This window comes from Mercenaria mercenaria, chromosome 8 (genome assembly GCF_021730395.1).
Source record: "Mercenaria mercenaria strain notata chromosome 8, MADL_Memer_1, whole genome shotgun sequence".
In the NCBI taxonomy this organism is placed as follows: Eukaryota; Metazoa; Mollusca; class Bivalvia; order Venerida; family Veneridae; genus Mercenaria; species Mercenaria mercenaria.
Window position 1 is genome coordinate 81189901 of NC_069368.1, and position 13865 is coordinate 81203765.

General features: G+C 34.9%; 1 protein-coding gene across 6 annotated transcripts in view; it reads right to left on the bottom strand.

The window, feature by feature from the left end:
• LOC123523252 (uncharacterized) overlaps nt 1–13865 on the bottom strand; it is a 98242-nt gene that overhangs the window by 37494 nt on the left and 46883 nt on the right. For all 6 annotated transcript variants that reach the window (XM_053550268.1, XM_053550269.1, XM_053550265.1 and 3 more), the window contains 8 exons: nt 13427–13549; nt 12746–12949; nt 9670–9861; nt 4169–4275; nt 3420–3580; nt 2856–2995; nt 2248–2343; nt 1698–1853 (listed from right to left, as the gene is read on the bottom strand). In XM_053550268.1, coding sequence (XP_053406243.1) covers nt 1698–1853; nt 2248–2343; nt 2856–2995; nt 3420–3580; nt 4169–4275; nt 9670–9861; nt 12746–12949; nt 13427–13549 — 1179 coding nt within the window. The remainder of the gene's footprint in view (nt 1–1697; nt 1854–2247; nt 2344–2855; nt 2996–3419; nt 3581–4168; nt 4276–9669; nt 9862–12745; nt 12950–13426; nt 13550–13865) is intronic.

The window sequence follows — 13865 nt, forward strand, 5'->3', positions numbered from 1 at the left end:
TAATTACCTTAATTTATTATATAGTCATATAGTCATTGCAGGTAATTGCAAACATTTAAAGGCCAAATGTGTTTCTTTTTGATGGCACTATATAAAACTATTGTATTCTGATTCTGTAGTAATGTTTTGACCTGAAAGGCAGAATATTCGTGAGGTCACAACGTTGACTGGCCAAGTAGGTTAACACTGATATGAACTAAAAAAGCAATATTCATATCAGTCAAATATTTCTTTCTGGCAATTTGTATCAAATCATTTTACATTCACGTATGTTCACTTATGACTATTATTAAATCTGATATAATACGGTGATTTCTTTTGCATTTCTTGAAACCTGATTGCTGGAACCCTGAGCATATTGCGCTTGTGCTGTAACATGTGTCATACAAAATTCACATCATAAATGATCATAAAATGTTGAAATCCATACTACCCTACCAACAGCCTGCCCAAATGTTCTGAAATTTATGGTCTATTTATTAAGATCACTATATACTTTTATTCTTGTCAAAAGTAGATATATCTTAAAATCTTTCTGAACAGGTTTTAGGTTTAGAGGGGTTCTGTCAGTGGAATGTGTGCTATATTACATAAACAGCGTAAACTTACTAAAGACAAATCAAAGAATGCAATCTTGCCATCAGTCAATATCAAAATTGTGCCCAGAAACAATATATCAGATGATGAAGTTCTGAGACTCTCAACATTGTTTTATCATTTTGTGCCGAAATCTACATTACAGTCTAACCTGTACTAACGGTCACCTCTGATCAGCGGTCACCTCCGTTCAGCGGTCATTTTATGACGCCCCCGACGGATTTTCCTCTATTTTATCACTTTATTCAGCGGCCACCTGCTGTCCTAGGCCAGCAGCCACCGAAATTGTCTCCCGACCACCCTATTTGACCCCGTTCAGTGGCCATTTTTCTTCCAAAACCAATTATTTTTAGGCGATAATCGCCGAAGATACCTGATTTTTGAGAAGCACGTGATTGCTAAGTTTCTTCATCACAAGAACGACAAAATGACATGAGCTTCTCAATTAAAACTGATAACCAAAGGTGTAATCCCCTTTTGTTATGATCAAATGGCCAGTAATTATCGGCAATTAGCGTGTCACCTCCTGTCAATTTTGTTGTTCACAGTTTGATTTCGGTTAAAGATAATACTCGATAACTAATTAGTAGCATAATATTTGTGATTTTTTTTTATATTTCTGTCATCAAAATACTATTAAATTTATATGAAATTAATTGTGTTTGAAAAAGATATAAACCACTCTATCTTTTATGGAACGTAACGGCAATCTTAGATTTTAGCGTAGACAATAAGCGCGGAGAGTAGCTTCCCTTACCAAAATGGCAAAAATTGTAAACAAACTTGTTTTGAAGTTGGAAAATTGTCTGTAACAATTTTTGTTGTAAATAAAACCCACTGAAGTTTTAGATTGCTAAGAAGACCATTCGTATTGCAAAGGCAAATGCACGTCATTGTATACTGGTAAAATAATAATAGAAAACCGAAAAAAAAATGGGCCTAAAGGCTAAACTGGTTGAAAGTCTGAAAAATACATGTACTGGCTGCACCTCCGATCAGCGGTCACCTGTCTGCTTCCCCTGGCTGGCTGCTTAAGACAGGTTAGACTGTATATCAATGTAAAATAAACAATAACCAAACATAAATAAATGTTTACTGACCTTGCTGTCACTTTGTTCTGATTTATGTTGCTGGGTTTTGTGTGAACCAGCTTGTTTCCTCAGACTGGTGATATCAGACTCTAGTTTTGTATTTTCCGAGGATATACTGTTACATTTGTCTGTTATAAGTCTCAGTTCAACCTGAAGACTGTTCACCTACAATGTTAAGATAAAGATAAGTCAGAGTGTTTGTCTGTTTATTATTCTTCCTGCATGAAGGTTAAAGTGTTCTACATGAATTTAACAGTACTTTTTGACTTATCTAACAAAAAAATCAATGCAGTTTATGTTAGGACTCTGTACTTGATCTGGGATACCTGGTTTAATTGTCCTTAATTCTACTTTTTTTGTAGATTCTTAATCTTTCTCCTTTGTATTTAAAACAGCAAGGATCTGGGTATGTACTTAAGAATTCAACTTCCATGAAACTGAAGTAAATTCTGTAAAAGTAAATGTACTTTTAAACAAATTTCTCATTGAAACAGCACTGCCAGATGTTTCTTTCTTTTTATTAAAAACACAACAACCCAAAACACATTTTTAGTTTTACCTGAGCAGAGAGTTTGTCTATTTTCTCTTGTTTCCTGTCCTCTGTGTCATCTCCCTTGAGCCTACTATAGGCCAGATCTAACTCTGTCTGTACATCCTGAAATACATAACAATTAATCCTACATAGTCTTCCTTGAGTCTATTATGGGTCAGATTTAACTCTGTAAATCTTGAAATACATAACACTCAATCATACATAGTCTCCAATTAGTCTAATATAGAAGTACATCCTGAAATACATACCTATCAATCATACATATCTCTATTTAGTCTAATATAGGCCAGACCTAACTCTTACATCTTGAAATATATAACACTCAAATCACACATTCTCCAAGGCTAACTGTCTATACATCCTGAAATATGTACTGATGCTCTTGTTCCAAAGACATTATTCCAAGGAACACAGGGGACTTTTTATACAAAATATGAGAGAAAATTAGACCAGAGTCAATAAAAATGGTCTTGAAAACACTTAATAGACATCCTACTGCAACATTAAAAACAAAGAATGGAGGGAATTATAGACATTAATTTACATGACAGTCTCAACTGAAATCAAGAAATGTGCTAGCTACCTCCATACAAGATTGTCAAGTTATATCTTACCTTTAATGCTTGATCTCTTGCATCAAGTTGAACATGTATAGTTTTTTGCTCCGCCTCCATCAGCTGACTGGCTCTTGTCAGTTGTGATACCTTACTTTCCAGGTTTGTAACCTCAGCTTGTAAAGCCTCAGCATTCTTTCCTGAAACAAACACACAAAATTATATAATGTAAATAAAATAATATACATTTATAATTTAGCGTTTCTTCTATCTCATATGGAGACTAGATCTATGGTAACCCGTTATAAAACTGAATTTGGAGACCAGTCTCTTGACTGGTCCATTAAACATTGTGCTAAGAAACAACCAATCAGACTTTGCAGATATGTGACTTGTCGTCTTCAAACCCATCTGTCTATCATTCTGTCTGTCTGTGTTGTACTTAATGCATTTCAAAGCTTCAAGACTGAAACATAATAATTTCACCTAACCACTGGTTAATTTTAAAACTGCTCAGGTTTAACAAATCAGGTTCTAAAATTTTGAGACTGGTCTCAAAAATGAGTATCTAAATCAACAGATTACCACTGTCAAGAATTCACCATTTAGTGTTTCTATACATACCAGTATGTCCACCTGGTTGCCTGTGTCCCAGACTTGACTGACCAACTGACAAATTACAATGTAACATTTCGTTCTCGGCCCTTACTGCCTCCAGCAGATCTTCTGCTGTTTTCAATCTTGCAAATGCTTCATGTCTTTCATTAACTAACACAGTGAGTTGCCTAAGAAAAAATAATAATATTTTTTAGAAATTAAAGGCATTTCTCTCAGAACATTGAACAGACTTTAAACTTTACAACAAAATTGATACTGGGTTCAATTTGTTTTGTTACATTTTAAGTTACACTAAACCAGTTAATACGGCAACTTTCCAGCTTCAAATGATAGAGGAAGGCCTAAGGTGGCCTTCAGAGAATTACTTTAGGCAAAATCAGGTAACTGGGTAGAGTATGGCTTCCTTACATGACCAGATGAAGACTTGAAACCAGAGATAGGGGAAGACAGGAGGGGGTATACAAGAAAAACAAGTCAGCAAACTCAACCACTTTGCCATGCAGACCCTAAAACTGGCTCAGGCTGACTTAAAAACAATTCCAGTTTCTTATGGCTTTGTAAATTAGGTATCAGTACAAGTATTAAAAAATTAATTTTGTTGACTTGGTTATGTTTTCCAACACTGCATTTTTTACATTAAGCATACAGTTCTACCAAGATGCCAACCTGTGTATGGGGTATTCATCTACAATTAATACTGCAGTCACCACAGAATATTAGCTGCAAGACAGACTGACAAAGTAACACCAACTTACTGTTGATATGTAGCATCTAAGGTTGACACATGAGCCTTAGCATCCTCTACTTGCTCCTCCATCTCTCGTAACTTTGACTCTGCTTGACCGTACGTATCTCTCAAGTTCTATAAAGTCAGAATTAGAATGGTAATGAGGGTTTGGAAATCTTTGACAGCAGTGGTAAAACACTCATAGTTTATGTCATTTATAACAAGTACAATAAAAGCAACAACAGGTAATGACGGAAATTCTGTGTTTTTTTATTTAAAAAGTTCAGAAACAAAACAAGTTTGGAAGTTAAAATTTGCTGACAAGACAAAATTTCTAACCCAAAGATAAGAAGATATTCAACAAATCAAACTTTAGAAAAGAAACATTTTCAACAGAGGTAATGTTGTGTTGTTCATTAAGCTTACAAGCTGAAATAATGGCAAACATCATCTTTAACGTTTAACTGTATGTAAATTAGAGTTTCTACTTGGTAACCTGAACAGGCAAAACATCATTTGGAATTCTTATTGAAGCAGCTTGTTTTTGTGGTACTGAGTGCATACATATTTTGCATCATTTCACACCATTTCTTACCTTTTAATATGCCTAATAAAGTTTTATGATTCAAAACATCTTTTCTATGATGCTCTGCTAGTTTAAGATCTAACCACAATCTGATTAAAATACTTTTTATCTATATAACTTTCAAGTTGATAAATTTTAGATCCAAATATAACTTAAGGCAGTAATTAAATATCATTAAAAATCCTCATGATTCGATACACTTAGCACCATATCAGAAAACATGCAATAACTATTAATTATATGGTGTAATTAAAATAATTTATGTGATGCCAACTTTCTTTTTAGTTTTGATGCCAAATACACAGATTAAGGATAATTCAAATTAAAATGCTCCGTTTATAACTTTTGGCATTCTTTGTTTTACAATTAACAATTAAATAAACTGTCCCTGATAGTTTCATTTTAGTTCACATTTTATGTTTATGTGGCAAGCAAAAGAGTTACAAAGGAAAGTCTTGTCTTTAATATTTCAATTAAAACATTTTGCATTCCTCAAGAAATGAAGAAAGTAAAGTTGATCAAGATAAGGGCTCAGTGAGAGTTCTTTATAAGGTAATTCTGTAAGTATATGGTGGATTGTATATTAGAAAGATCTGAAAATGATCTTTAAATCAGCAATTTCATCCTAGACAGGAGAATAATATAACACAATATCATAACTGGCACTCAGGAATGCTACAACAGAACATACTACCTCTGATACTGTCTGTAAAAGGGAGATATTTTCAGTTTACTGCCAAGAACTAAAATTTTGATCAATTTGCTGGACCATTTCGAGCACAAAAATGCCAGCTTCTCTTCAATTAGTCTGTATACTTCTATGATTATTTTAAATGAAGCAGTTGATTGACAACTGCATTAACGCAATCCAAACATGTTTTTTTTCTCTGGTGTTGTTTTGCCTTTTTTCCAGTGCATGTCAATTTGCCAACCAATGTCTCAACTGAGGCTGATATAAGTTGACAAAATTTTTTTATTAGCATATTTCCTTTTTCAATGGAACATTCTTGCATGGCTACCAACAGCCAAAGGCATTTCAGGATTTTAACCAAAATGAATCATTTCTTTGAAAAAAAAACTATAACAAGAAACTAATAAACAAATTTGTAGCATGAAACCTTGAACTGAGGTCCGATTTCGTGGCAATTTAAAAACCTTCTCCCATGCAAATGAAGCATGTTTATTCATTAAATGATGGGCCTTGTATGTAACAGGTGTATGAATATATCATCTACATAAGGCCTCACCAAATTAAAAAGTTGTTCATCGGATTTGCCGCTCGTATATTTTCAGAAACACAAAAAAATATTTTGTTTTGTTTTTGGCTTGCGCTTGCCCCACTGAAAAAAATCAATCCAAAATGTTTTGGTGCGCTACTTTTTACGGACGTAAAAGTGTATAAATGCTTATACTTCCAGTCCCAGATTGTTCTCAAATGGATTTTAATCAAAATGAATACATACTATGCACACATCGTCTATAATAAATCATAAAACTTATATTTAGTTGCATTAAAGTTATTTCCCCTTTATGCAGTTACGCCATTTTCTTCAAATGTTTACCAAATTACATACTACAAAAATCGATTTATTTCATTGAAAACTGAATGAAGAAAAACATACTAATTTGTTTGATAACATCAATCTACATTATTTTGGTAAGGGTAAATACTTATTGATGCATGTCACTTATCTGTTTTCTGTTTTTTCCTGCCCAAATGATCAGCATTTGCATACGAAAGTTGGTGGGGTAAGGAATTTACATTACGAGTTGTTTTCAGGACAGTTTTGATTTTCAAATTTTCCAATCATTTAGTAGACTAATGTTAATGCACGTTAATCTCCATTTCAGACTTTAATTGAGACTTTGTTTCAACAAATTTAATATGTTATGAAAGTTTTAAAGTTAGAAAAAAGAGCTGTACATAAGACATCATGCTCGACTTTTCTCAATCAGAGCTTTGCCAGTAAAAGGGGCATAATAGTCAGAAGCTATCAAAGTACATAGCTATTGGTCATTATATAAAACTTAATTAAAAATATTTTATGTTAAAAAGGGGCATAACTCTGCCTAGATTCAGACTTAAGAGTATTGTTTCTCCTGGTGTAGACTTTGACAGTAAATAACTGTTCTAAGTTTCAAATCAGAAGCTTTAATAGATCTAGCAACACTCACATAGATATTTGATGTATCAAAAACTTTGTAAAGTCAGCTAAGAATGCTACATTTTCACAGCAGTAAATATTCGATTCGATATTTGATTACAGTGTACTGTATGACAATGTTATTACCTTTTTTCACGAGTTCGCTTTGTTGTACGTCTGTGGGTTAGATTTTCTCAATCCCTGGGGACTTACTTTTTAATTTAAAAGGGCTATACATTCTATTTTAAGGTTTTTATTAGTCAGTCGGGAGCCAAATGAAGCCAAATATATTTCTTCGCTCTTGGCTCGCTCCTGATTTTCCCAAAAACCTAAAAAAATATTTAAATTATTTTTTCGCTCGCCGCCTCAAATTTTTCAGAAAAAAATCCGATGAACAACTTATCAATTTGGTGTGGCCTAAGCCTGCATATTCATGCAGCCTGATCTGGATCCATACTGTTTGCCCATTCTTGCAAACAAGTGCTAGGTCTTGATGTTTAAACAGTATGGCTGTGGAGATAAACAAACAGTATGGCTGTGGAGATAAACAAACAGTATGGATGTGGGGATAAACAAACAGTATGGATGTGGAGATAAACAAACAGTATGGATGTGGAGATAAACAAACAGTATGGATGTGGGGATAAACAAACAGTATGGATGTGGAGATAAACAAACTGTATGGATGTGGAGATAAACAAACAGTATGGATGTGGAGATAAACAAACAGTATGGCTGTGGAGATAAACAAACAGTATGGCTGTGGCGATAAACAAACAGTATGGATGTGGGGATAAACAAACAGTATGGCTGTGGAGATAAACAAACAGTATGGATGTGGGGATAAACAAACAGTATAGATGTGGGGATAAACAAACAGTATGGCTGTGGGGATAAACAAACAGTATGGCTGTGGAGATAAACAAACAGTATGGATGTGGAGATAAACAAACAGTATGGCTGTGGGGATAAACAAACAGTATGGATGTCGAGATAAACAAACTGTATGGATGTGGAGATAAACAAACAGTATGGATGTGGGGATAAACAAACAGTATGGATGTAGAGATAAACAAACTGTATGGATGTGGAGATAAACAAACAGTATGGCTGTGGAGATAAACGAACAGTATGGATGTGGAGAAAAACAAACAGTATGGATGTGGAGAGAAACAAACAGTATGGCTGTGGAGATAAACGAACAGTATGGATGTGGAGAGAAACCAACAGTATGGCTGTGGAGAGAAACAAACAGTATGGCTGTGGAGATAAACAAACTGTATGGATGTGGGGACAAACAAACAGTATTGATGTGGAGATAAATGAACAGTATGGCTGTGGAGATAAACAAACATAATGGCTGTGGAGATAAACAAACAGTATGGATGTGGAGATAAACAAACAGTTTGGCTGTGGAGATAAACAAACTGTATGGATCTGGGGATAAGCAAACTGTATGGCTGTGGGGATAAACGAACAGTATGGATGTGGAGATAAACAAACAGTATGGATGTGGAGATAAACAAACAGTATGGATGTGGGGATAAACAAACAGTATGGATGTGGAGATAAACAAACAGTTTGGCTGTGGAGATAAACAAACAGTATGGCTGTGGAGATAAACAAACAGTATGGATGTGGAGATAAACAAACAGTTTGGCTGTGGAGATAAACAAACAGTATGGCTGTGGAGATAAACAAACAGTATGGCTGTGGAGATAAACAAACAGTATGACTGTGGGGATAAACAAATAGTATGGATGTGGAGATAAACAAACAGTATGGATGTGAAGATAAACAAACAGTATGGATGTGGAGATAAACAAACAGTATGGATGTGGAGATAAACAGTATGGCTGTGGGGATAAACAAACAGTATGGCTGTGGAGATAAACAAACAGTATGGATGTGGAGATAAACAAACAGTATGGCTGTGGAGATAAACAGACAGTATGGATGTGGAGATAAACAAACAGTATGGATGTGGAGATAAACAGTATGGCTGTGGGGATAAACAAACAGTATGGCTGTGGAGATAAACAAACAGTATGGCTGTGGAGATAAACAAACAGTATGGATGTGGAGATAAACAAACATTATGGATGTGGTGATAAACAAACAGTATGGCTGTGGAGATAAACAAACAGTATGGATGTGGAGATGGATGTGGGGATAAACAAACAGTATGGATGTGGAGATAAAAAAAACAGTATGGATGTGGGGATAAACAAACAGTATGGGTGTGGAGATAAAAAAACAGTATGGAAGTGGAGATAAACAAACAGTATGGATGTAGAAATAAACAAACAGTATGGCTGTGGAGATAACATACAGTATGGCTGTGGAGATAAACAAACAGTATGGATGTGGAGATAAACAAACTGTTAGGATGTGGAAATAAACAAACTGTATGGATGAAGAGAGAAACAATCTGTATGGATGTGGAGATAAACAAACAGTATGGATGTGGAGAGAAACAAACAGTATGGATGTGGAGAGAAACAAACAGTATTGCTGTGGAGATAAACAAACAGTATGGATGTGGAGATAAACAAACAGTATGGATGTAGAGATAAACAAACTGTATGGATGTGGAGATAAACAAACAGTATAGGGATGTGGAGATAAACAAACAGTATGGATGTGGAGATAAACAAACAGTATGGATGTAGAGATAAACAAATAGTATGGATGAGCACTGTGTGGATCTTTGCTGATTGCACAGCCCTAATGTTGGTTTTTGCACAGCGGCACTAACATGGACTAAGTTGCAAATCTGAAAATTGAAATTTGAATCACCTTGAGGCCATCAGCAATGTTATTATCAGTAATGTGTAACTCCTGAAACTGAAGATCATATTCCCGCAACTGTCTATATGCCAGTTCCCGTTTGTTCCAGAGTGTACGTATAATTTCCTCATCAACGCAGGATTGGAGGCCATCTTGTTTCTCAATTTGTGACAGTATATAATTCATATCATCAGAAATGTGCTGAAGTGATATACATTACAACATCAATAACAAGTGAACATGCTCGTGACAAATATAAATTTTTCTGATCTATACATTACATTATTATTATACCGTACTTATATAGCACTTTTTTCATACAAAATACAGTGAAACACCGCTCCCTTGAGCATCGATAACTCGAGTACCTGGACTCGCTCGAGCAATCAATGTGGTCCCGGCCAATTTCTTTCTATTTTCTATGTTAAATTACCATGGCTGGGTCGAGCATCGATAACTCGATCGCTCGAGCATGACACCTTGTCCCTGTGTATTAATTTACTATTTGTTAGTTTTGGCAAACTCGAGCAGAGGTGTCAAAATTTTTCACACCTTCGGTGGTTAGAATGTATCGGTTAAATAAAAAAGTATTAGTATTTTAATCAGCAGTTGTTTGCACGCAAAGGAAATGATACAGACTTTTCATAAAATTGAGACGATAATTTTGATATGCACTTGTTGATAAATAAAAGTAAAAAGTCCTAGCTTTTTCTTCACCTGTGCCATTTACAAATTATGTATTGAAATACTTGTGAATGGATCTCCATAAAAATTGGTCAGAGTGTTCACCTTGATGACAGCTAGGTCAAGTTTGAAACTGGGTCACGTGCCTTAAAAAACTAGGTCAGTAGGTCAAATAATAAAAAAACCTTGTGACCTCTCTAGAGGCCATACTTTTCATGGGATCTGTATGAAAGTTGGTCTGAGTGTTCGGCTTGATGATATCTAGGTCAAGTTTGAAACTGGGTCAACTGCGATCAAAAACTAGGTCAGTAGGTCTAAAATTATTAAAATCTTTTGACCTCTCTAGAGGCCATATTTTTCAATGGATCTTCATGAAAATTGGTCAGAATGTTCACCTTGATGATATCTAGGTCAGTTTCAAAACTGGGTCACGTGCGATCAAAAACTAGGCCAGTAGGTATAAAAATAGAAAAACCTTGTGACCTCTCTAGAGGCCATATTTTTCATGTGATCTTCATGAAAATTAGTGAGAATGTTCACCTTGATGATATCTAGGTAAAGTTCAAAACAGGGTCACGTACCTTCGAAAACTAGGTCAACAGGTCAAATAATAGAAAAACCTTGTGACCTCTCTAGAGACCATATTTTTTAATGGATCTTCATGAAAATTGGTCAGAATTTTTATCTTGATAATATCTAGGTCAAGTTTAAAACTGGGTCACATGAGCTCAAAAACTAGGTCACTATGTCAAATAATAGAAAAAACAACGTCATACTCAAAACTGGGTCATGTGGGAAGAGGTGAGCGATTCAGGACCATCATGGTCCTCTTGTTAAGAAAGAATTCAAGAGAATACTATTTTGTTGGACACCTAATAATACAAAGAAATTAGACTAAGTATGCTTAACCTTTAGCACACTAGATAAATTGTCGTCTGCTGGAAATGTCGTCTGCTAAAATTGTAAAGTTCATTCAATTTGCTCCAAAATTGGAAGAAATATTGTCAGAGTAGCAAACAGCTTGGAACCTGATCAGATGCCGATTTAATCGGCGTCTGATCTGGTTCCAAGCTGTTTGCAAAGGCTGTTAAATTCGCCTGCAGCAGGCTAAGGGTTAAGTAGTGTGCAGTCCAGCCTGTAAAATTTTATTTTAGTTCAGGGGTTGGGTTGAAAGCTATGGCATTTGATTGATTAAAATTGACCAATGGCAAGATTGAATTCCGAGACAGGTCAGGATCCATGCTGTTCGCTTTTAAAGCCTATTGGGATTGGAGAAACCGTTAGCAAACAGCATGGATCCTGACCAGACTGCGCGGATGCACAGGCTGGTCTGGATCCATGCTGGTCGCAAACCCACTATGTTGGTTTTCCCATGGCACGGCTCATATATATTTCAGTCATGTGAATAGTTTCAACATTTGTTAGAAACATCTGTTCAGAAGTTAGAAAGAATATATAAAAGTTTAATTATTACATGCTTTAGGGAATTTATGCATAATTATATGCAGTCCTGAGTATTCCCACATTATCATAGATAATGTTTGTAATACTTCTTGTTTTTTTTAAATGTCCCAAGTATGTTATCATTACGCATAACCGTTTACTCTGCAAATGGTCCCGATGACAACTGGTAAAACAAAATTCAATTTTATTCTTATGTTTGTCAATGTTCGGGTCGCTCGAAACCATGGATAACTCGAGCATTTTGTTGATCCCATTGCGACCTCGAGCGAGCGGTGTTTCACTGTATGTGCATTCAAAAGTGCAATCATTCACAAATTAAACTGGACAGATGATGTTGAGGACTGAGGAGAAATGTCAACATTTAAGTATGTTTCTTTACATTTTACTCCTAGAAGAAACAATAAAACAGATTTGTATTTATTCAACTATGAGGTTATATTTTATGGTCAAGGCAAAGTAATGTATGGTTTGCAGCTGATCATTGAGGAAGTTGTCAAGGATGCAACATGTCTGAAGACTTTGTTTCTATTTTACATCACCTTAAACAAAAATTCTATGTTGTCATTCTTTCTCATTTTACAATGAGACTTGCCTAGTTCAAGTGGATTCAGGACTATTTCCAGAGGTATTTAAACTGTAAACCATTCATCAGACATCTTTGCCTTCATACTTATAAATGTGTTACAGTAAAATCTGGTACTTGGAGCTGGTTTGCATGTTAGAATACTCATTATACATGCTGAACTTGTGAGACACATAGAATCTGTAACAAATATAAAACTTTTGAAAGTATTTATTTTTTCAAATAAGACCAGTTAGCCAATTAAGCAAAAATACATCACTGTTGTGAAAATTTAACATTTACAGTGATACAGAACAGACGATCATGTAACCCAAAATTTAGAACAGACTACATGAAAAACTACAGCATTATTACCTTCATAGTTTCAGCTCTCTGGTTACTATGACTACTGTATGGTATATCATAATTTCCCTTATTTGATAGAAGTGCCGCATCATCAAATGGCATAGCTAATCGTAATTTCTCATTTTCTTCACGTAACTGTTTGACTCGTTGTTCGAAATTACGGTTCTTTTCCTTCTCGCGATGCAGCTGCCGACTTAATTCCTTCTCTGAAGCCTACAGCATAAAATATTCCAAACAGTGACATCATTTATATTACTAGCATAAAATAATCTAGTCCATACAGTGAATTACTGTGATACCAATAGAATAAAATCTTGTGATCTTGGTTGAAAGGTCATTTCTTGTGGACATGAATCCATGGATTTCAAATTTTAAAGACAAAATAGATAGAGATTTTATGTGTTTGTTGGATTCAATTTTATGGATTGTGACAGCCATGACAAACATGAATTAGCCCACCACAATCATATAAATGATTTCACAGTATGTAGCTCAAACAAACTTCACCTTTAGGATCAGGTTTCAAAGGCAAAACATCAGTTTCTTCATAAATACTTTAACTGTGATGATTACGGGATCTTTAATCAACATGCACTTACTATTGCGATTCTTCAAATATATCATACATTTCTGAAAGAAAGGTTAACTACAGTATCATATGTCACTATAAACATCTCTATGTTAGTATACCTGGAGTTTAGCATTTTCTGTGAGCAGTTTGTCCTCTACAGCAGAAAGATTGTTAGCCCTGTCAGCACGTTCCTGGTGTAACCTATCCTCTGTTACCTTCAGTCTCTTCTCCAGAGATTTTAGCTGTTATTAATACCAAAATAATGTGTACAGTTCATAGTTAGGACCAATTACAATACTACAGTTATTCCTGGAAGTTCTATAATTGTAGTGCCACTGCTATCAGGAGTCACATTTGCAGCAGCTGCAGAAAAGATATTAGCAACTCTGTTAGCTAATTCTCATATCAGACCTTATTTTATCTAAAAATAAATCCATTTTACAGAAAAATATATTTATCAGGACTCTATTACTTGCCCATTTAATTGCAAATGAGTTGTACACTTTACACTTTGATTGACAGTGAATCAAAATTCTGGCAGTGTTTTAATGAATTTTA